Genomic DNA, 24,675 nt, shown 5'->3' on the forward strand with positions numbered 1-24,675 from the left:
ATGTATCTGGGTGACTCTTCTACTTAAGGAAGAATATTACCACATATTTATTTTCAAAACATAATAAATATATAGAACCAGAACCATTTTATAGATGAGAAAAACTAAGGTATACAGATAACTATCAGTCATTAGAGCTCAACACTGGGCTTCCTGGGTGGTGCAAGTGGTAAAAAACCTACCTGTCAATGCAGGAGACCTAAGAGATGCAGGTTCGATCCTTGAGTCAGGGAGATATCCTGGAGGAGAGCATGGCAACCCACTCTAGTATCCTTGCCTGGAGAATCCCACGGACAGAGGAGTCTGACGGTTACAGTCTATACAGCTCAAAGAGTTGGACACAACTGAAGTGACTTAGTACACAAGCACATCAGTCATTTACTAAGTACCTACTATGTGTCAGGTAGTACTTCAGTCCAAAGCCCATGTATGTCCCTCTTTGTCAGGTTGTTCCTCCTACTCTCCGTCTCGTCATGTAGTTTTGGAACCCGAGTACTGATATAATTATGTTTCTAAAGGAAAATGGGCTCAAAGCCACAATCAGGAGGAACCTTGGGGACACGAGGAAAGTGTTTTGTTGTTCCCTCTCTAGCTAGTCATTCATGAAAGTGGGAGGAAGGAAAGCAGCAGTAACTCTAGTACCGCAATATTAAGCTAAGCCAGAGACAATCTAATATCTGAAAATTTTGAATACACCTTTTACTAATTTGGGGGTCAATGTTATAATTATCATAACTGGTATGTGGTTTACTTAGAATGTTCCTTAATAAAGCACTGAAAAGAACAAAGTTTGCTACATTTGGTAGGTCTGGGACAGGATGAGGCCTTTTTCATCTTTGCCTGTCCTAACATGGGAATGGAAAATAGCTCTCTTCTTTCTGCAGTGAGGACAGGGTTTCTGAGATGACCTCATAAGCCAGACCCTTTAGCGCTCCAAGTAACATGCTGTCAGAAATGCATGGTGTATGCGCTCTGAAAAAGCAAGCCTCAACTCTGACCATAAATGTGCTAGGCAGCAAAACCGAATGAAGCATACATGAAATAAGCCAGGAAAACTATGATAACTCAATATTAAATTAGATATCAAGAAGACTATGCTTTCTAACAGAAAGTCCTAGAAACATACTGGAAAAGAATATGGTAACCCATAATGCTCTGTAGAGTGCAAATCTCATGAAGACAAAGGGCAAGTATTTAAAGAAGGTTAAAAGAAGAGTCACAGGATTTGAAAGTTTGAAAACAAGTGTTACGTGAAAGGTAATAATTACATGGAGGGGTTGGCATGACAACATTTTTTCTAAGGCACTCAGGTCAAACCCAGTGAAAGAGTACTGTGTGAACAAGTTTGGAAGATAACCTACTAAGACTTCTCTGATGTAACAGGAAGAAGATTCTCACTACATTTATTAATTATTTAAAACCATATACAATTATTTCAAACCACATATATATACTCTCTATATTAAAACCATATATATATATATTTATATATATATAAAGAGAGCGAGAGAGAGAGTGCCACAGTATGGGATCAAGCAATGGCAATTGAAGGTACAGTCTGCCAGGTTCTCATTTGGATATTAATATAGTAACTTTCCCACAGTGACCTGTGTCACACCTATAAAACCTGGGGAGAGAGCTAAAACAGGAACCAAGTTTTGTCAAGGGGACAGAAAAGCCCAGGGCACTTCCGAGCACGATCAGTCACGGTGACTGGCTTAGTTCCAACTGGAAACCTGATGTTCCCTGATGGCTACCAGTAGAACACACTGCTCTGTAACAGCTGGACAGCCTTTGCAAAAATATCTGTATCTTGACTATACATAAACAACAAGTAGTTTATTCTCCAGAGGCAAAGTTTATTTAAGAAGTAATTATTTCTATTTATCAGCCTATCTGAACTGAGAACACCTATATTTTCTGAATACACATTAGAATGAGCTTTTGTAAAAAATCAAGTAACAAAATTAAATGATCTTACTCTACACATGGTAAGATTTATTTTCAAAAATAGAATCTTTCATGGGGAATTTTATTGCTTTTAAGTTTTAGGAGTCTTCTGCTGGAATACTGAATACTTAACTACCAAATTATTGAAATGTACTCTAAGCAGTGAAAATTGCTATGCTAATTTATACCCACATGAAACTGACAGATATAGGCATCTTCTTTTGTTGCTACTAGGCAAAATCTAGTCAAAAATAAGCCTATCATCCTGAGACTAAAACTTAATAGTCAAATTCTTTAACAAACTACACAATACTCGTGAAACCAGGAAGTGAAAGTTTCCTAGTGTTTAACCTATGCTTAAACAACTACGAATTTTTAATTACTTCCATTTTTTTCTTTACAGTATTGTAACACAAGTATTAAGACGCCAGGACCATCACACTTACCTGTAAGGCTTCTCAGCGTTATGGATCCGTCTGTGGTTTCTGACACCAACGTATGTTGTACTTGTATAATCACACACATCACATCTATACTGTTTCTGGGCTGAAGACTTATTCCCTGGACAAAGCATTTCAGTTTTAGTGATGTGGTTGGATTAGATTAAAACAACAATATTTACATTCCACTGCAAATGAGAATTTATACCACACAGTATTAACATTTCAATGCAGGCTTTCTCACTGGTTAATAAAGTCAACAAGCTCAAATCTAGCTTTACGGGTTTTCCTGCATCTGCACTTTCTGTGGATATAAAGTGAGTATCATCTGACCTGTAAAAATACATTGGGTTAGCTTCTACATAACCTTGTATAAAATTCTAAACTATAATGAACCTGATGCCAGCTGCCCTGCTGACTGAGTTGCAACTGATTTAACCAGAGATAAACTGTGAATCTGAAAGGTGTTGATTTCATCCATATACGATATAGCCGTCAGGAAACACTGATTTACTAACCAGTTGTAATTTAATACTATAATCCAGTACTATAAAGTACAGCTACAAAGCATCTATAACAAACTCAATATATAAAGTCCAAAGCTTTTTCACTCTGTAGGTTTCCTTTGTTTATAACTTACAACAGAGGGAAAAGCAAAGGCAAATTATTAAGTGCTATGTAATGCAGTATAAGTATACCCCGTAAGCTGACAGTTTACAAGGACTAAGGTGAACATGCAGCTCTCTGAAATCCAGGAAACACAGACCCATGGAATTAGGCCCTGTTACTAAATTCACACTGCAACAAGGGGCAAGGTGTGGGGGGTGGGCAGGATTCAAATCGGGGTAAGCTTGAGGCAATACAAGCAGAATGACTTGATCATAGAAAACTTTTTGTTCCTGAAGATATTCAACAATTTATTTACTCTTCTGTCAGCACAGAGTTCACAGGCCACTCATAGCCTGAATGCTTTATATTCAGAAACAGAGCGAGCATAGAAATTGCAGAACAAGGCAGAACAGGAAGAAAGCTTAGGTAGAATACCAGCACACGCTGCAGAAAAGTAAAATTGGTGATACAAAAGAACTCCCATATGGAAATTTTAGCAAAACAAAGAAAATCCTTAGGTTAAATTTAAGCTTTCTAAAATTGCAATTTTCTTTGGCTAATAATTACTTTTGCCAGGCAGAACAAAATGTCCTAATTTCCTGGTATAAATCTGTAACATTAATATACACACTAATCATAATTATAATCTAAGTACTGCTCTTAATTGGTGGGTTAAAAACTTGGACTTGATTGTAAGTGGCACTACTCCAGATAAGAGTTTAAAAAAAAAACCCTGAAAAAAAGAAGTGTGAAATATTGTATAATGGTTCTGTGTGAGAAATATTACAGATCAATGACAACTAATAAAAATGACAGATGGGAAAACTTAATATAGCACAGAATGAGAGGCTGTGCTACTTCAAGCAACTGTTTCCAACGGAAGGAATACTGGATTTAAATTTCAAAAACCTGGGCTCAGTCCCTGCTCTGCCACTTCGTATGAGTGTGATCACGGGCAAATTATTTCCCCTCTTGAGGACCTGTTTCCTCATCTACAAAATGGAAATACTGGAACTTCCCGGCATGGTTTGTAAGCCCAGGAGCATGCTGTACCTCACACCAGTCTGTCTGTTACCTGTGTGCTGGTGTCAACTCTGACCCGTCACTAGCTGGAGCCTCCCTGTGGGCAGGGATCTGCTTGTTCTGCTTACATAAAATCCCCAGGGCTTGGCAAATTGTAGGTTTACAATAAAGAACAATTAATTAAGTTTCATTAAGAAACTCCATATGAAAGCGCTCTGTCCACAGCTCTCTGAGCACCTGTGGTGTTTGTTAATGTACTCGTTAACACTGTTATGTGTTCCTCACTAGGCTGGGCCCCTCAAGGGCACTGACAGCTCTCCTGCATTGCAAGCACTTTGCAGAGTATCCAGCTCACGATGGGCACTCCATGCCTTCTGGCAGAACAAATGTCTGTGGTGCTATTACCCTGGGCCTCTGAGTCAAAAATGAGCTACAAGTTACCTGGGCTATCGTGACAGAGACTCGAAGCCACAGAAGTATACATCTCCCCTCTTGTTTAATAAGTTTATTAAATGGTTAAAAATGTGAATCATTTTCACCTTCTTTGTGAGCTAAAAACTCGTTCAGCCCAACCACCAGATTCTAAAATATCTAATACTGAATCAATAAAGTATCAGTGCAGATTAAGCAAGCAGGAATTCTCAGTCAACTGTTATCCTACCAGCAAACAGAATTGAATGGGGGGAGTAGGCATGAGAAGCAATTTAAAATCTATATATGTCACTCTAAGAAACAAGAGTTTGAGCCACAAAAGAAAGATGCTTGAAAACGGAATGTGGTGGAGAGATGTAATGCTATGAAGCCCAAACTGGTTACTTTAATTTTGAGTTGACATTTCAATCTTTTTAATTCAAATTGTGGGTTTTAATTTGTTAACCCATTTGGACAGTTTTAAATTACTGCTTTTGGAGATGGTGCTAGAAAAGACATATTCCACCGCTGGTAGTAACCGCAGGTGGTACCAGTGAGTAGTACTTACTTTATTCCTTCATTAGGGATTTATGGTCCAAAGATATCAAATGTTTTAATGTCTCCTTTAAAGGGGATATGGAAACATAATGAATTAAAATAAAAGGAGGCAGTTAGGGCTATTTTGTATAAAGGAAACAAAACAGTTTTAGCTCAGCCATCTATCGCAGGAACAGATGCTATGTCATAAACTCCTTTTGTTTTGGATAGTTTTACAGGGATGACATCTGTTTGACAAGGGAATTTTGGTGCTACAGTGGTGTCAAAATCAGTTCTTTCAGAAACATTCTAGGATCAGTTATGCTTTCTGGGGTATAATTTAATGAAACATTATGGCAAAACATTTTACTCTGCAGTTGTTTCTAACTTTAATTCTGAGGAAATCTAAAAAGGAAAGTCACCCCAATATGTTTTATTTCCCATAAACGCTATGTACCACAATTGAGACATTTAAAGTATATCAATTTAAGTGAGCTGATGCAAGGAAGCACAGCTTATTACACTTTATCCCTAATTCTCCGGATGTGGCATCCGCCTTTTCATGGAACTCTAATTAAATCTTTTGATTCTAATATTCCTATTAGCAGAAACTCGGCTGACTGGCACCTAACTGGTACATAAAAAGAGCCTGTGTTTTTTTTTTTTTAAATAATGCAGATGAAATCTGGCAGTCACACTTGGATAAGAATAAGATCACAGCAGGAAGCCTCAGTTAAAGTTTGAGGTAGGGGCCTACCATCTGCAAAAGCTCCGTTCTCAGTGGGTCAGCCGGCACTGAGAGAGGGAGAGGCTTTCCTTCCGTGCTGCAGCTCCCCCGGCTTGCTGGCGTGTCACCTCAGGGCTTCTGCTGAACCTGGCTCTTACAGGAGGGCAAAAATTTCAGAGCACATCTACCTAGACGGTTGAGCCTGAGTACTTACCAACAATATTCACTTAGTACTCAAGAGATAAGATTCACTCACATAGTATAAAAACAGAGGAGAAGAGACACAGCCTTAGCCCTGAAAATAACCCACATGACAACAAAGGGCATTTTTTCACTCCGTATGCTAGTCAATCTCATCTATATATATATTTAAAAAATGCACAGATACCTTCCTGAACACATTTTCCATCAGTTTTATCATTGGATATTCTGGACTCATTACAAGTTGCTATTGACAAGGTATCTGGAAGACTGTGTTGCTCCCTCTCATGGTTCCTCAGTTGACTCTAAAAAATTGAGAGAAATTAATATGTAGTTTTCAATAAACACACTTGCACAGTTACTAGAAGGCTACAGAAAGGAATTAACTGCTTTCATGGCCTAGTACCTAGAACACACTACCAGTATTTAAAAACCAAATGTGCTAAAAGATAACTTGACACATTTGACAACTTACAGGAAGAAATACACTAGAGAAAACACAACCTTATCAAAAAGGCAGCTAGTTCCTCTTTCCACGCTCTCTGAAAGGAAGCCACGGCTGTCTTAGAGGCGGCGCTTGTGCAGAGTGTGTGTACGCCTCCTGAACTACTGCTGAGCCCAGAGGAGGAAGAGAGTGTTCAGAATAACTCAATACCTTCACGAAAATCAATCCAATCAGTTAACTTCTGCACTTCTGCCTTTAAATATCAACTAAATGTGTAAAAGAGACTTAACTGGAACTGTGACTCCAATGACCTCTTCCTCCTCACCCCTAGCCCCATGAATCAAGTGTATCAGCAGAAGAAACTCCTGGAACTTGCCTCTGCAGATCATCCGTATGGACTGCTTGTCCAAGGCCAGAGGCCGTTTCAGAATTACATGAGAGCAATCCAAGTGACGGCGAAAATCTTTTTGACTCAGAGGCTTTTTAAAAAACTCTTGATTACCTATTTATTCAGTGGACCTGGACCCCAACACCGGCTAATCTAAGAGCAAAAATCTACACCTCAGTTACCTGTTTAGGGATACACTCCCTCCCTCACCCCCGCCACAGTCAACTGGCACAGTGAAGAAAAGTTCTAAACCTGTGATTCAATGAATGCGAATTTCCTTTACCAAAATGCTGTTTCATACTGGTTGCTGGTTTTAGGTAGCACACAAAATGAAAATCAGTCAAGGTAATCCTTGGAAGTCCTGCGAACTTCCCATGAAATATAACACACATGGCTCTGTCTCCACTGCACTATCTTTCATTGTATCTCATACAGCCCATTTCTCCCTGTGCAAAGGTATAAATCACCCGTGGCTCGTTGTGTAGCATCTGAAGTGAATGACTTGCATTTAGGGGCCATGTAAGATTAAAAATAGGTATTTTTGTGCATTCATGACATAAGGCTAAATGTGAGTCAGATGCGTGCACGATGTCCCTCCACAGTACATCCCCTTGCAATTTCCTTGCACTTTAAAATCAACACAATTTAAAAAAGATATACACATGAAAACACTAAAGCAATAAACACAGGGTCTGTTAAAGATGGGGCATGCGGGGAAAAAGAATCCTATGCCAGACATCCTGACGACCCAGATTCCAGTCCCAACTTTAACCCCAAGTAATAGGGGTCCCCTGGGCACATTACCGAACTATTCTGGGCCTCAGTTTCCATATCTATAAAATGAGGTGGGTGGACTGTATCTAGAAAGCTCCCTCTTTGCTCTAAACCTCTACGGCTTTCTGAAGGACTTCATGAGCCCATGCTCACCTTATAATGGAAGGAGTCCTCACACTGCTTGCACTGGTATATTCTTGTTTTGCAGTGGTTGATCATGTGGCTCTCCAGGTCTTTGCTGTTGTCAGCAATGTGCTCGCAGATGGGACACTGGTAGGGCTGTCTCTGCCGATGGACCCGCAGGTGCTGCTTGATGTAACCCTTGTTACCGCTGCTGTAGTGGCACAGCCGGCAGCGGTAGGGCCGCTCGGCGTTAGGGATGTACTCCACCACGCTGCTTCCCGACAGACTCGCATCGCTGCTGGGTTGGCACTGGGCGTTATCCTGCAACTCTTTCAAAATATCATCATCGGAAGCATTTTGGTCTGTCCTTTCCCGTAACTTTTCAATCACAGTGAGGAGGGACATGCTGATGCCCGTCTTAACCTGCCCGTCTGCCAGCTCCTGCCTACCCTCTGGGAGTGCTACTAAGGTAGAGTTGCTTTGGTTGAAACTAGCTAACCCCTCAGGAGAGTTTTTCAGTGGGGATATCATTTTAGAATATGCTGCCACTGTCCCATCTACTTGCCTTTGTCCGGTGTCCGGGTCTAAAAGGTTTATGTTCCCATAGTGCCCAAGGTTGGTTCGTGTTAGTTCTGCAGCTCTTATGGGCATTGTAACCAGGGCTTCTGCAGCTAGTGAGTGTAGTCTAAGAGACTCAGAATTTGTCCTTCTTCGGCCCGGTGGGGCATTCTCATCAGTAGCCAGTCCTTTGTTTATTAACTCGCCGTCTTTCTTCTCTGAGTTGCCCCAGCCTATGATCAGCCCCCCGATATCAACAGTGCATTTATCAGCACGATAGACTTCCTCTCTTCCTTCGCACCCAATCTTGGCTTCTGTTGGGCTCAGGCTTTTCCCCTCTTCGATCTCGGCATTTATGAGGAAATGTTTCTGTGAAAGCGTTTCTTCAGCACTTGGCAGACGCTCCACTATCACGTTAACGTGACCTTTTTTATTTGGGCTGCTGCTAATGATTTTCTGTGCTGATGAAAGGAGACTATCAGCAACCAGGTTCTCCTCGGCATCAGAAATCACCTCGAGCATTTCTTCCTCGTTAGTGTCAAGGGTAACTGACTGACTGAGATGAACCCCACCTTCTGCACTCTGTTCTAACGGAGAGGAAGATAACGGCTCTGAGCTGCAAATCTGCACCTGCACTGACGGCCCGTTGTGGATACTCAGCTCATTGTCTCCAATCGCAATGACTACTGCGTGGACGCCGCTGGGTGCAGCAGTCACGGAAGAATCCAGCAGGCCTAGGGGCTCATTCTCATTTTCAAAGATCGGGTAGGAGCAGTCGACCTCCCCGGCATGTTTCCAAGCATGTGTTTTCAACATCCTCTGCTGGCCACAGGTGTAACTGCAAAACAAGCACCGATACATGCCGTACTGCTCGTAGGCGTACCATTTCCTCTTTCCCATTTCTGCCACGGACGCTGTCTGGACGGGATGAGCCTGCGGGTTGTCCACACTTGCTGGGATGTCAGGAATGGTTTCACTGTTTCTTTCTGAGGTTCGGTGACACAAGGGGTTGGTGGGGCTTACGCACTGTTGGCCTTTGGATTGAGTGTGACTGTTGGCATCATTTTCATGGTCATTTACCACGTGAGCTTCAAGTTCCTCTTGGCTCTTTGATGTAATATGGCACTCTGCGCACATTAATATCACTTCGTTCTGCTGACCATGCTGCTTGATATGATCTTTTAACACAGAAAAAGACGATGACAGAAACTTACAAAGGCTACACTGGTAAGACATAGCCTTCCCATCACTCTGGGCAGGAGAGTCAGGGGTAAAATGTATTTGAGACATCTCAGCCCTTCTAACATCAGTAGCAGGTGACTGGGTTACTTTAGCTGGAATCTCACAAGATTCTTGACTTTCAAGAGAGTGCGCTGCAGCACTGGAACGTGACCGTTTTTTGCCAATCAAAAGACATTTTTGTGACTTTTCATGTTCCACTATCTTGCTTAACTTCTGGATAACATGGATTAATGGATCCGTTTTAGCTTTTCTTTGTTCATCAATTTCCAATGATGAACTGATGACAGTTTTGGCAGTCAACATAGCTTCCTGTTCCCCAATATCTGGCACCAACATGGCGACACTGCTGCTTTCTTCCATATCTAAAAAAACAGAATATATGACAGAAAGAAACACCAGGTTACAGGATCATTATAGGCATATAATTCAGGAAATCTAAACTACTCTTTAAGCTGATCTAAGTATTTTCTAACCTGGGAGCTCCATATTGATATACCTGGCTATCCTCAGTAGAGACTTAAATTGCTTAGAATTTTTCTTTGGAGTGTTGTCCCCTATTGAGACTGATGATCAAGGTCTTTCAATGCTTCATTTCTTTCTTTGGAAATGAGTTAACTACATCTCCTCTTTTCTTGACTTTCCCCTAAACATCTAGCTGGACGTAATCAGTACTCCTCTTTTGTACAATGCCAGAAAGGAAAAAAAAAAAAGACTGCTATTCCATTATTAAAGGGCTACCGTCATTCTCAGGGCACGTGGAATCACCTCAAGGATTATGAAACACCATTCTGTAAATTCAACACATGATTGATGCAGTTCTCAGGAGACAATTTCTTGCACAAAGTGAAATTGTGATTTATTACTAAAATCATAAACTTTTTTTTCCTCCCCCATATCTTTAGAATTGTGAAAATATGGGCATGTAACTTTATGTAAAGGGCATAGAGAATTTTGAGAAGTATTATACAAATGAAACTAAATAAAAGCAATGATCCAGTTCCTCCTTTTATTTATTCTCCTGACAATAAACCACAAACTACGCTGTGGTTTTTTTAGAGGTCATATTAGTGGTCAACTATTACTCATACACACACACACTCATATACATATATATACATGTTTTTTTTTTTTTTTTCTGAAAGGGAAAGGGGCCGCAGAGAAGGTAAAAATTGATATCCTAGTTGTGTTTTAGGTCTAAAAAAGCACAGAGGCCTTAAAAGGGGTTATCTGTAGGTTCAAGTAATGTGTCATGGCCAAGGAAGGCATTAATATGAAATGCTTTATCTTTTAGCCTAAATCTTGACTACTTTATTTTCTGGCAGAACTTTCAAGCATTTCCTTTGGCTTAAAGTGAGATTAACTTGTTGACTTGGAACACATTTTTAAGTTTAGGCTTTCTTCCAGCACCAAGTTTTGTTTTTCCACATTTTAGGTGCATTCTGGAATCTTACTCACAACATTCAGTAAATGCCAGAAAAATTACTAGTAGAACTAGCTATAGGCCAAAGATCATATTCTTAAACCTCAGTACAGGCTCTGAATTCATTTCAGGAGGTGAAGCAAGGCTCCTCTTCCTGCAGGTGGCTGAATCACCTTTTAGGGGCCCATTAGCTGCTGCCAAGATGGTACCTGAACTCCTGTAGGGCCTCCCCAGTCCTCTGATCAGTTTCAGGCCCTTTTCTCCCCCATCAGCTGACAGCAGTCACGGTGCTCCCGCTCTTCTTTTCTACTCTTTGTGGCACCCTAACTTTCCATAGCCAGATCCATATCGTGCAAAAAGGCAAGCATTTCACTCTCGGTTTCTTCAGTACCACTTCTCCCCTCCGTCCTGACACAGTGCCTTGCGGTTTTTCTCTCTTCTACTTCTAGCTGCACTCCCAGCAGGGAATGCATTCCACAGCCGTTACAGCAAAGACAGCTCTGCCAGCTCCCCAAGGCCAGTGGCCCTTGGGTCACTGTCCCCCCCCAAACAAACTGAGGGCATTACCTCTCAAAAGACTATTTCCTTTATATCTCTCTCAAGCAGGAAGAACAGAAGTGTTTTTAAATCTCTACAGTCAATCTCAAGTCACTAAAGAAGGGACCAGTGGGGAGAACAATTTGTTTCTTTAGAAAAATCCTTTGTGGCTTCACAGTGAAAATGAAAGTGTTGGTCGCTTAGTCATGTCCAACTTTTTTGTGATCCTATGGACTGCAGCCCACCAGGTTCCTCTGTCCATGGGATTCTCTAGGCAGGAATACTGGAGTGGGTTGCCATGCCCTCCTCCAGGGGATCTTCCCCATCCCGAATCTCTTGTCTCTTGCATTGGCAGGTGGGTTCTTTACCACTAGCACCGCCTGGGAAGCCCACACTGCCTGAGAATTCCACATTTGTAGGCTAAGGGAAGCTTTGGCTCTTCAAGTGATTACTGATTTCCCTATAGGGTCATTCACTTAAGGCTTTATTTCTTTCAGTTCAATTGATTAATGCAAATTTCTTCAATAATAGTTACTAGGACTCCTTGAACATTCAATTTCTTACATAAGATTTGGTGCCCTACTACAGATGGAAGGTCTCCTTCCCAAGAAATGAGACAGCTATGTAGGCTGATTGATAATCTGGAGGTTAACAAGTGAATATTTGCTCACAGACTCTACACACCCACAGGGTTACAAAGGTGACTTGTATTATCCTTCTACTATTTAATGACATAATAGGAGGGAGACAGAGCAGTGCAAATTGCTCCCTGAGGATATTTCAGCATGTACCTTAAAAGAAAGTGAAATGAAGAAGAGGAGGAGCTCATCTCATCGCAAGAAAAAGACTAATACAAAAGAATCTGACAACACATTCAGATTTTAAAGCTGTGTCTGCTCAGGCATTAAGAGCTAATGGAAATTTGCAGCAGATGCTCCAATTTTCCGTGAACATTTATGCAAGTATCTCATTTTAGAGACTGCATACATTTGGGGATAAGTACAGAAATGGCACCTATAAAACAGATATCACAACATAAAGTACATCAAGAAACACCTGAAAAACCAGTTTGGGTCCACATGGCAAAGTCGACGCACAAGTCTCATTATAACAAAAGCCTTGGTTAAAAAAGGTTAGATAAACAGCTCATAATAAAGTATACTAAGAGAGGAAGTTAAGTTGAATACTGGCCAACTCTTAAAATTTTCACAGAAATTTCACTTAGGCCACCAATGTGCATGTGCGTTTGAGATCACATGTCCTGAGGTAAAATCTGCGTAATTAAGGAGATTAAAAATAAGGAGTACAAAAAAAAAAAAAAAAAATGAGTACAAATACAATCCTAGTGGCCCAAGAATGCTGACAACCTGGATTAAGATAATCCGCATACTATCCATGGCCTCCAAGAGATCAAGGTAAATGCAACTTAAAAAAAAAACATTACCAAGGGTGGAGGAGCAGGGGACCTCCGAGGGGGTGACAAACCAAGAACAGCAAATTTTCTAACTGGAATGATGAGTACCTTGGAGTTCATTACAGTATTCTTTCTACTTGTGTAAACTTTAAAGAATTTTAAAACTAAAAAGCTAAAAAAAAAAAAAAGTTATGTACAAGGCATGGAGCTAGGTATAAAGAAAAATGGAAAAAAATTTTACTCACAGTTTAAAACTGAGTTGAGTGGGAAAGACTCAGAAGTTAAAAAGAATTAACCACTTTTAAATAATCCAGCAGTACCCAAGGTGAGAAGGTCAGTTTTCATTCCAATCCCAAAGAAAGCTCAAACGACTGTACAACTGTGCTCATTTCACATGTTAGCAAAGCCATGTTAAATATTCTTCAAGACAGGCTTCAGCAGTAGGCGTACCAAGAACACCCATATGTACAAGCTGGGTTGAGAAAAGGCAGAGGAACAGGAGATCAAATTGCCAACATTCCTTGAATCTGGAGAAAGCAAGAGAATTCCAGAAAAACATCTACTTTTGCCTCACTGACTACAGTAAAGCCTTTACCTGTATGGATCACAACAAACTGAAAAACTCTTAGAGATGGGAGTACCAGACCACCTTACCTGTCTCTTGAGAAACCTGTGTGTGGGTTAATAAGCAACATTTACAACTACACATGCAGTAACTGTTTACAATTGGGAAAGCAATACAAGACTGTATATTGTCACCCTGCTTATTTAACTTCTATGCAGAGTACATTATGCAAAATACTGGGCTGGATGAATCACAAGCTGGAATTAAGTCTGCTGGGAAAAAAAAACAAAAACCCCAGATATGCAGATGATAGCACTCTAATGGCAGAAAATAAAGAGGAACTAAAGAGCCTCTTTATGAGGGAGAAAGAAGAGAGTGACAAAGCTGGCTTGAAACTTAATATTCAAAACACTAAGATCATGGTATCCAGTCCCACCACTTCATAGTAAACAGAAGGAGAAACGTGGAAGCAGTGACTGATTTTATTATCCTGGGCTCCAAAATCACTATGGACAGTGACCACAGCCATCAAGTTAAAAGACACTTGCTCCTTGAAAGGAAAGCTATGACAAACCTAGACAGTATATTAAAAAGCAGAGACATCATTTTCCTGATAAAGGTCCATATAATCAAAGCTATGGTTTTTCCAGTGGTCATGAATGGATCTGAGAGTTGAAGCATAAAGAAAGCTGAGCGCCGAAGAATTGATGCTTCTGAACTGTGGTGTTGGAGAAGACTCTTGAGAGTCCCTTGGACTGCAAGGAGATCCAACCTGTCAATCCTAAAGGAAATCAGTCCTGAATATTCATTAGAAGGACTGGAGCTGAAGCTGAAGCTCCAATACTTTGGCCATCTTATTCGAGGAGCCGATTCATTAGAAAAGACCCTGATGCTGGGAAAGACTGAAGGCAAAAAGAGAAGGAGGTGTCAGAGGATGAGATGGTTAGACAGTATCACCAACTCAATGGACACGAATCTGAGCAAACTCCAGGAGGAGAGAGGAACCTGACATGCTGCAGTCCATGGACTCATGACTTGGTGACTGAACAACAATCACCCAAGGTGAAACAGTTAGAAGGCAACAGTCAATGACCAAATCCTAACAGAGACTGAAAAGCCAATTTCGGTCAGGAAGGGAAACAAAGGCTTCCTGAAGAGGTAAGATGCATACTGCATTCCGAAAGAAGAGCCTTCTGGATGTCATCCATCTGCCCCTGTGGGCTCAATGACTGATTCTCCACTCTGCTCTCTGTTCCAGGAGGAATTACATCATTAGGCTCCGATGACCTCTGGTTGAGTTATACCAACCGGGAGCCATAACAGGAAATCAGGAGGAGGCAGCAAAGGGAGATCAAGACACTCATTTTCTCGGTTCCCTCCCTCGAGGTCACCTTGAACCGGCTGTGATCCTCAACAGAAGGCCATTCTCTCCAGGCAGGCTGTTCTACAGGCCTTTCCTTTCTCCTGATGCTGCTAGCTCCTTGTAACTGAATGATTCCTGGGGCTTGACTATATAGGTCCTACAGCTTTATAATTATCTTTCAAAATACATCCTCCCTGAATTGTCCTAATCTGAGTGTGCCTGCCATTTGCTTTCTTGGAATCTGGTGACAAGAAAGCAACCATAACATCAATAGATTTCAGAAGAGAGAATAAGAATAAGTATGCTATCTAGAGATTAGAGAAAAGACCAGTATGGCTGAACAGTAAGGTTTATGAGAATGAGGAAAGACTACAGACATCAGCAAAACAGGGTGTTTCTCATTTGAAATCTTTAGACATAACATTCGACCAAATATATCAAATTGCTATAAGTAAATAAAAGTTGTATCCCAAACCAGAAATGTTCGACAACCTTCTCCACTTTCCTACACAATAGACGCCCACAGGCAAAAGCTTGTAATTAAAGTCTTTCCCAGGAAAAGAGCCAACTTATATCAGCTGTCTTTATTTCCTTACAATTTGCTATTTGGCTTATTTGTACATCTAATTAGTTCCTTTCACTTATAGCAGTATGGTTATCATAAGTAAAATCAAGTTGAACAATTCATGCGGGCCTGGGTGGGACTGCATAAAAGCTGTAATTTTCTGTGGAAGAAGACGGTTCAGTATGTTATATAAAGCATCTTTTCTTTCAGATTAAGATTGTTCTTCCAATTAGAAAAAAAAATTGTGTTACAGAAGTAATGGTCAATTCCTCCTTCTTCCACATCATTGTAATTCTGAAAGAGAAAAATATTTATTTTGCTCTAGCTAAAAGGTGGCAGGGGGCATAGCTCATGGGTTCCTCTGCTAGAGGAACCTCAGTTGTGTGACCTTAGGCAAGTCATTGTTTCTGAGCGTTTTACATTCTGTAGCTATAAAACTCCAGAGTTGTGCTGGACAAATTTTCATGTTTCTGGGATATAAACTGAAAGTTACTTTGAAAATGCTTACATGTTATTTGTAGATTTAACTTACTAATGCCAGCTTTAACAAACTTGAGTTAAAATCTCCTTAGCTTAATGTAATTAACTGCCCACCAAGAAAAAAATGAGTGTAAATATTACAGTATGTCTAATATTTCTTAGCTGGCATCTAGCCTGAGAGAATATTCGAAGTTGGCAGCTGCAATTAAGACATAAGGTGAAACTAATGTTAACCAGAGATTTAACATTCTCTGAGCACCTATAACGTGCCAAGCAATGTGCTGGAGACTACCAAAATAAGTAAGAGGGAATCTGTGCCCTTGAGGTGCTCACAGACCAGAGAACAATGTCAATACAGATTCTTGTATTGCTAATGAACCTGGTAATACTGGCCTCTTTATTTGCAGATGAGGAAACTGAGGCTCACAGAGGTAAAGTAATAGCTAGCTTAAGAATTAGAATACAGGTCTATCTTATTCTAAATCCATCCTTTCTCAGTTCAGCCACTCAGTCGTGTCCAATTCTTTGCGACCCATGGACTGCAGCACGCCAGGCCTCTCCACACACCAATCTTCCTCTTAATTCTCAGCTTGAACAAAAAATGTAAAGTATAAATACTGAAAACAGCAATTGCCCCTTACAGCTAGGCAGTATCAAACGCATGTTTGAGCTTCATTAAGTCTTTGGGACAGGTTACCTGGTGTTACACAATTGTAACATACTATTTGTACATAATTGTACAAGTAAGGGAACACTCAGTGCAGTTTAAGTGACTTACCCAAGGTTACATGGCTGTTAAGTGGCAGAGCCAGTGTCTTTCAAATCAATTCCTGAAATTAATACAGTCCCTTGGATCAATCTTCAAAATCCAGCTGTAGCCAAGAATGAAAGTATATAGTATCAAACATTTCTCTTTCTTGGTGAAACCAAGTAGTAATTTTTTTTGGGGGGGGGGAGAGGACAGTGAAAAATTACCCAATATTTCCTGTCAAAAGTAATTCAGAGGAATGTTCATTGAACCCAATTATGTGATGCAAATTTACATAATTTACCTAACAAGCAGACTTCAGGATTTGGCACAAGTTGGAAAAAAACAGCTCTGGAAATTTCTCCAATAATCGTATATTTCATGTTTTAGCTCAAAATTTATCTAACTGACTCAAAATACTATTGGCTTTACTGATGTAACTTTCTAATGAATAAAAAGCAATAAGCTGTACACCGCCATGTTAATCTTAATCACAAATACGGTCTAAATGGTTGATTCTGCAAACTTCCAACAGTTCTACAACTGAAAGGCAGCATGAACTGGTAAGTCACAGTCAACTGACCTACCTATATCATCTAAGGCACTTTCCTGCTCCAGTCCTACATTTCTTTGCTATTTTTTATACTAGCGAGAATGAATTTAAAAGATCAAAGAATGGTGTTCATTTCACCTATAATGCAACTTCATCGACGATGGTTAAGTAAACAGTTCATTGCCAGGGCAGAAAGCACATATTTGGCTCTCCCCTGAAATTAATTTTAAAGGAGTTAGTGGGGTAAAGAACGCAGGGCCAGACTTTCTCTTTTAATCAATAATGCAACCCATACACTGAGTCACAGCAGAGAAGAAAGTACAGACTGAAAGAGGTGATAAATCCAGTAATTGCCGGATAAGAGAGATGCAGACCGAAAGCAAATTACAGCCCACTGCGGTAACTAAAAAGATCGCCTGCGGGTTGGGATGGTGGCCTCGGCCTAATTAATCATCCTGGCCTTCCACACACAAACCGTTCACTCCGGATGCCCCCAGGTCTTAACGGTGGGGAGCTTTTCCCAGTGATTTCAGTGACTGATCATTAGGGAGACCACTTACTTCATCGAAGTGGTTCGAAATAGGTGCAGAGACCAGAATTGCTTTTCTACTAGCTCTTCCTACACCAAGCAGTGGCTGAAGCGCAGGGGAGATAGGGGTTGAAAAAAGTAATCAAGAGACGCGGGGAGGACACCGTTTTCGCTCCATCCGGTCTAGGCGAAGCGGTTTCACCTGTGCAAAGGGAGGGACGCGACGGCCGGTGGGCCTGCCTGCGGGCCAGGCCGGTGAGAGTTAAGCCGGGAGGTGCAGGTTCCCCCCACCCGCAACTGCAGGGCAAGCCCGGGGTCTCCCAGTTCTTGCTGTGGACGGGACAAAGGATTGAAAAGGGACACGGAACTTGGGGCATGTGGCGAACACCGGGAGAGTGTCGACCGGCTGAGCAGGAAGCCGGCGCCGGTAGAGGCCTGAGGGGAGGACGCACATGGCCGGCGGCGGCGCTAACAGCGGGCGGAGGGACGGCCCCGGGACGCGGTACCTGCGGTCGGGCGGCAGCTGCTGCTTCCGCGAACCTCCTTTGCCGGCCAGAAGCCGGCCGTGCCCTCGCCCTCGTCCTCGCCCACCTCTATCACGGCTCTTTTCCCTCTTTTACCCCGCTTTCCCCATCCTCATCAGGAGCTCCAAAATGGCGGCGCTGGGGACAGATCACGTGAGCTGCGGGCAGGTCAGGTGACCCGAGTGGCGGGCGACGAGGGCGGGGCGATGTTCAGGCCCCGCCCATGGGCATCCCGGGTCCTGGGGCTGGGCGGGCGCGAAGGCGATGCCACTCCCACTCACTGCCATCCCCGGCTTTTGGGTGGGTTTAAGGCGCGAGTTGTCGGGCTCCTGAGGTCCCATGGCGAGGCCTTGTCAGCGGTGTTTGGTTCTTGAAGTCAGTGAGTCTTCACTTTGGAGTCTCCACACGTCGCCCAAACCCTCTGTGGGCTTTATCAGCCCATCCTCTCCCTCACTGGCTTTCAGCAGTGGGCCTTGACATTCTTTTCAACCCTATACTTCTGAGCTTGTTAGTGCTTTTGGCTGGGCTATACTTTTTTGTGGTGTTCTTGGCTAAAATGTAGAGATCATACCTAGGTTCATGGCTGGACTTGAGTTGTGCCTGGTGAGGAGCAGAGCTGGCCCTGGGAAATCTATTTGCTGGTGAGATTGAAGATTTTCAGGAAAATCCCAGGGGTTGTAGGACCAGACTTGGTAGCTTGCTTAACCCAGTAGCACAGCTGCAGTCCTCTGAGGACAACATGGTGTTGGTCATTTGGATCTGTTTTATGGCATAGCCACCAGCTTTATAAGCAGTCCTGTTTTGTCCCTGGCTAACAGAGTAAAATGCAGTGTGATGAAGCTTTCCACCCAGCTTCAGGAATGCTGGACAGGTTGAGTGTCTTAGCAACTGCACAGCAGGGTGCTTGGATCCAGACTGAGAAAGAGGGCCATGAATAGTAGGAAGGGAGTGAAACTGAAGATTCCAGTCATAGTAATGCACTTTCTCATTGAGATACAGGTGTACCTGGAAGACTGTGGATTTGACCATTGCACTAAAGTGAGTCACATGAATTTGACATGGATTGGTTTCCCAGAGTATGTAGAAGTTATATTCACACTCTACTGTGGTCTGTTAAGTGTGCAATAGCATTGTACCTAAAAAACATTATTTATTGTTGTTGTTTAGTCGCTAAGTTGTGTCTGATTCTTTTGTGACACCCCCCCCCCCCCAGGTTCCTCTGTCCACAGTATTGCCTAGGCAAGAATGCTGGAGTGGGTTGCTTGTTCCTTCTGGCGGGAGAGGGAGAGTCTTCCTGACCCAGGGATGGAACTCATATCTCCTTCATTGCAGATGGAGCAAACGCTGTTGAACAAATGGCACTGACAGACTGACTTGATGGCAGGGTTGCCATAAACTTTCAGTTAGCAGAAGATGCAGTATCTGCAAAGCTCATTGAAAGGAAAAAATAAATGAAGTGCAATAAAATGAGTTATATCTGTATCTCTTGGGGACTTCCAGGTGTATACAGAGACATTTGCAACAGGCTGGGCCCTCAATTATCAAGTGGGAGAAAGGTCCAGAAAAACCTAGTCATTGTTCAGAGAGATCAGTGATTCTGAGATGAGGTATCTGGGGATACAAATTCACCTGAATTGAGGTGGCGGCGGGAGGCGGGGGGGGAGGTTGGGAAACCAGCAAAGTTAGAATTCTTCTGTTCCACAGAATTCTTTGCTAGTTGGACTAAATAGCTAAGAAGATAGAAAGATAAAGGGGTGAGTAATTTTTTTCAATAAAAGAGATTGAGCAGGAGACTAGCATGGAAGGGTGTGGAAGGAAAAATAATTGAGGTAAACCAGAATGCATAAAAGGAAGAAAGTGAGAACAAACAATTAACGGGCAAATTTCTTTTTATTTTTCTTCTAGAGCTACTGACAGGAGGTACCCTTGTTTGTAACTATTGGAATAGAGGCTTTTCTTCAGTACTGTCTTAACTGTGATGTCCATGAATCTAAAAATGGACAGAACAGAAATCAGAGTTGTTTTATCAGAGTATGAATAAAAGGGGAGAAACTAATCGAGGGAAAATAAGGGAATTCTAAAGCAAGTGAGAGGGTAAAGTTCCTGTGGTTGTCTTTTCTCACATTCACAAGCTATTTCCCAATGTCCCCCTTCCAGCACAAAGTACACTTCTGGGCTCAGAGGTGTGGCCTGTGACTAGTGTTGGCTAAAGAATTGTGTTGCAGAAGTGAGGGCCACCTCTTCTGTGCTGGAGCATTTATTGCTGGGGCAGTTCCCTCCAGAGTGCCCGTTCCCTGCTGGCTTTATGACAAGCCAAATAATGAAATGGTTTGAAATGGTGGCCACCCTGTCAGCCCACATTTTATGTTTTTTGGTCATGCCGCACAGGATGCAGGATCTTAGTTGCCTGAGCAGGAATAGAATCAGTGCCCCCCGCAGTGGACATGTGGTGTCTTAACCACTCGGGGGACTGCCATTGAAGTCCCCCAGCCCACATTTTAGAGTGGTGTTGATGAGCTAAGCTTCTAGTTGACCCACAGCGTATATGTAGAATGAAGAAGTCACTGAGGTTTTGGAGCTGTTTGTTACTAGAGCACCACAGAGTCACTGCTGATTGACACTCCTCTTCTCTACACTGAAGCAACTGGAAGAGACAGAATCAATAAGAAGAAACCATTGCAGGCAGATAGGAATGTGAATAAAAGAATTAGGACCTTAATTCCTGAATGCAGAGAAGGTATGAGACATAGAGTCCAATAGAAAAACCTAGGCAACTTCAAAAACTCAGTGGAGCAAAATTCAGTGTTTTGCTTTCCTACCCAAAAGCTCTCCAGAAAATTGCAGTAAACATTTTTAGGTAGAGGAACACAAAGACATTCAGGTGTAGTTCAACTGAACTTGTGGACGTCTCACTGAAATCTCTTCTAGGCACCTTCTGCTTGCCATAGAATATCATTTGTCATAATTTAATTAACCAATCCTAGTAAGATTTAGGGTTATAGATAGGAAAGTTGCTTACCCGGTTATCTAGTACCTTCTCAGTGGAATCCTATGTTGTCTCCAGATGAGAGATGACCCAGATAACTGAATCCTATCTCCACACATCTCATTATTCTACTTTGGGGTCATTAATTAGCTGATCAGCTTAAAGGTTTCACTTCTACAATTGTCACCAGTCTGTGTCTTTTAAAGTGACTAGTTTGTCTGATAATGCGTTATGTGTGCTTGACAACTTAAGCCAGAGCACAGTTTAAATTTGGGGAACATTCACAGCAGTGCAGCGAGCGAGTTGCCAAGGTGATGACTGGTTGTAAACTGAATGAGACTGGGAACCGGTTGAAACTTGTGGAGAAGACCAACTTGTTTCCGGCCATGATATTCATGAAGGACACCTTGTCTTTGGTGTAATAGGATTAGGTTAGATTTCTTTTGAAGGGATGATTATGTAAGTCTTTGGCACAGCACAGAGAGTTACAGGAGACATGTTAGCCTGCGTTTCTTTTAGTTGTCATTTTCATCATGACCTTTAAAAAAATATACTTTGGATGTACTGACTCAAAAAAAAAGGAAAGATTAATAGACCCACAGACATAGAAAACACACTTATGGTTCCCAAAGGTGGGATGTGAAAAAGTGAAAGTGTTAAATCACTCAATCGTGTCTGACTCTTTGCAACTCTGTGGACTGTGCCAGGTTCCTCTGTCCATGGAGTTTTCTAGGCAAGATTACTGGCATGGATTGCCATTCCCTTCTCTGGGGGGATCTTCCCAACCCAGGGATCAAACCCAGGTGTCCTGCACTTCAGGCAGATTCTTTACCATTTGAGTCACCAGATCAGGGGAAGGTGGGGGGACTGGTAAATTAGGAGGATGGGATTAATATATACATGTTAGTATATATAAAACAGGTAACCAACAAGGACCTACTGCATAGCACAGGAAACTATACTGAATATTTTATAATACTTATAAGGGAAAGATTCTGAAAAAATAATGTACATATGCATATATATCTAATTGAATAGCTGTGCCATACACCTAAAACTAACATGATGCTGTAAATCAACTATACTCCAATAAAAAAAGGGAAGATCGTGGAAGGGTCAGAGATGGCAGGGGACTAAATGTGAAGGGAGAAGGATGTGATGGTGTGAGTGGAGAAGGTACACACACAATTTTTCCTTGACTTTCTATTTAGCCATTGTGGGCTGTGAGCAGGTGGGCTGTGTCTTTCTGGCGTTTCCATCCTGTCTGTAAAAGAAGAAGTGCAATTTATCCTCTTTTTTCGCTTCAAATGTCTGGTATATGGAAGTACAGAGTTTAATTATAGGAATCCTCTGGGTTCAAAATGGGACTTCATCATTAAGAATAATGGCAAGGCTTGATTTTATTAATGAATGAAAAGATTGCTTGATGTAAGTCAGAAGGAATGTAAGATTAAAAGACATGATATATTATTATATATACAGCTGTCAGTAATAAATTAACATTAGCACTAGGTTCCTTACACTTTGCATCCTGAATGTACACCTAGAAATACTTCATAATTATAGTTCAGGTCTCAAGAATCATCATAAATTATCCATCTGTCATTCATTCTCTCCTAAAAGCCACAGACCTACATCATTTCAATAGCAGACTGACATCTAAAATCTCTGGTGCTACGAGGCACACATATTAATTTATTTCTTATTGAGGACTGGATTAAACTAGAAGGATACACAACTGATCATGACCAGGAAGAAACTGAGGAGGAGCAGGGGGCATCTGTTTGTGAGAGTGAGGATTTGTTCTTGCTTAACTTTCAACTCAGCGATTTGGGGTCTGAGCTGTTAACTGGTTTAGAAGAGGCCCCCGAGGAGCTCAGACTGTCACAGCATCTGAAGCAGCACTGTAGTGCAAATGGTGATGGAATTCTGTATGGAGTGCCCTTAACCCTGGACTGTCTTATACCAGCATCTGTGAGTAAGGACAGGCATCAATGGTGGTGACCTCTAGTGGCTTACCGGGGATGTTGCAGTCAAGCCACAGAGCCCTCCAGTGGGAAGCAGGGAGTTTGCCTTCTCCAGCTCACCCAGGCCTGACCCCTGGGGCTCTGAATCAGTCTAAGAGTTTGCTTTCTGACAGAGCTGCCCTGCATTCATTTTGATTAATGGTTGGGGTCCCGGAGAGGCACCGGCAGGCTGAGAGTGGAGGTGGAGCGGGGCTATTCAGGAGGGTGTCAGGAGGCTCCCTTCAGTCTGGTCTGCATACGCCTTGGACCGTGGGCTGGGCGGAGCTGCGTGGAGGAGCAGGGAGCTGGTCTCCGCCAGACTGTCTCTCTGCTTCAGTGCAGACTGGTTATTGGACCGCTCAGGCAATTTTCAGTCGTCTTTTGTCAATAAAGTCTTTTCCACCAGGGGAATGAAAATGAGATTTTGAGGCCTCTGGAGGGCTGTCTCCTTTGGCCACTTTATCTGCCCAGGAACCTAAGCTGAGCTGGGTGGCAGCTATTCGCTGTGTCCACAACCCTGTTGACAGGTAATACCACCTGCTTCTGAATGAGACAGCATGATTTTAATAGGGTGCTGTTAAATTCTTCTCACAGAAGTGGTTTCCTTAACGCAGTGACCTTTATTGATGAGAGGGGTAGAGGAAGAAAATGAAAAGAAGGAGATGAAGAAGGACACTAAGAGGAAAAGTAGCTGCTAATCAAACCAAGAGGGCCTCGCTAAAGGATAATCCCATGACCTCCAGATTTGTTATTTTGACAGGTCCTCTCGAGGTGATAGACTGGGAGAAACCAGCTGGGAGTGCCACCTCTTGCTTCCTTAAGACATTAGCAACTGGATAACCACAGACAGTAAGTAGATGACCTTCTGTGCTCCTCCAGTCTGAGCTCTTCATATACTATGGGAGACCAGGCATAAGGAATGTTATTTGATCTTCTGGGAAGATCTTTTGAGAAAAAGACACGAGTGAGAAAGGGAAGGGAAAATGCATATAGCACTCAGAGATGTTCTACAATCTAACTGTCATACCTTTCCTGGCAATGAGGCCAGAACTGGTTATCAATGGCTCCAGCAAGCTGTAAGATTGGGAGGACCCACCAGAAGTTTATTGTGAGATGGGAGTGGGTATATCCAGGGTCAGGCATGTGTGAGTTGCAGGGCACGTGTGAGTTTCATGAGCAAGTTTCCATGTCATCTTCACGCAGGGCACAGATGAGCTTCATGAGCCAGGTTTCCATGTCATCCACCTCTCTTGCACCAACATCTCTCCCTCAGCTTACTACTCTGGGCCCCAGAGAGGGGGATCCCTGTGCCCAGATGATGGGAAAGGAGAAGCTTGAGCTAAGGCCTTGGTATGTGGAAGAACATAGACCAACACGAATGGAAGTGTGAGGTGAGGGTGAACATCAGGCATCTGTCTGCATTGTGAAGACACCTCTGCCTGACCTAGAGGGAGTGGAGTGGGGAGTAGGGAGATCTTTGGTCTGAAAGGCACACTGGGGTTGAGGCTGACCTAGGCAAAGACGAGGGGACCTCGTCGAGGGGTTGGGGGACCTCGT

The 24,675-nt window shown here is 42.3% G+C and overlaps 1 protein-coding gene across 2 annotated transcripts in view; it reads right to left on the reverse strand.

Moving 5' to 3' along the window:
• ZNF507 (zinc finger protein 507) overlaps positions 1-18,281 on the reverse strand; it is a 37,884-nt gene extending 19,603 nt beyond the window's left edge. Inside the window, exons 1-5 of one of the 2 annotated variants that reach the window (XM_043436100.1) lie at positions 18,109-18,262; positions 16,551-16,644; positions 7,659-9,790; positions 6,086-6,203; positions 2,397-2,511 (exon numbers count right to left, since the gene is read on the reverse strand). In XM_043436100.1, the coding sequence (XP_043292035.1) occupies positions 2,397-2,511; positions 6,086-6,203; positions 7,659-9,788 (2,363 nt within the window). In that variant the 5' untranslated portion in view covers positions 9,789-9,790; positions 16,551-16,644; positions 18,109-18,262. Of the gene's footprint in view, positions 1-2,396; positions 2,512-6,085; positions 6,204-7,658; positions 9,791-16,550; positions 16,645-18,108 lie in introns of both variants that reach the window. The other variant, XM_043436101.1, reaches the window with a different exon arrangement.
• Between the last annotated feature and the right edge of the window lie 6,394 nt (positions 18,282-24,675).

This window comes from Cervus canadensis, chromosome 18 (assembly GCF_019320065.1).
Source record: "Cervus canadensis isolate Bull #8, Minnesota chromosome 18, ASM1932006v1, whole genome shotgun sequence".
NCBI classification, from domain to species: Eukaryota; Metazoa; Chordata; class Mammalia; order Artiodactyla; family Cervidae; genus Cervus; species Cervus canadensis.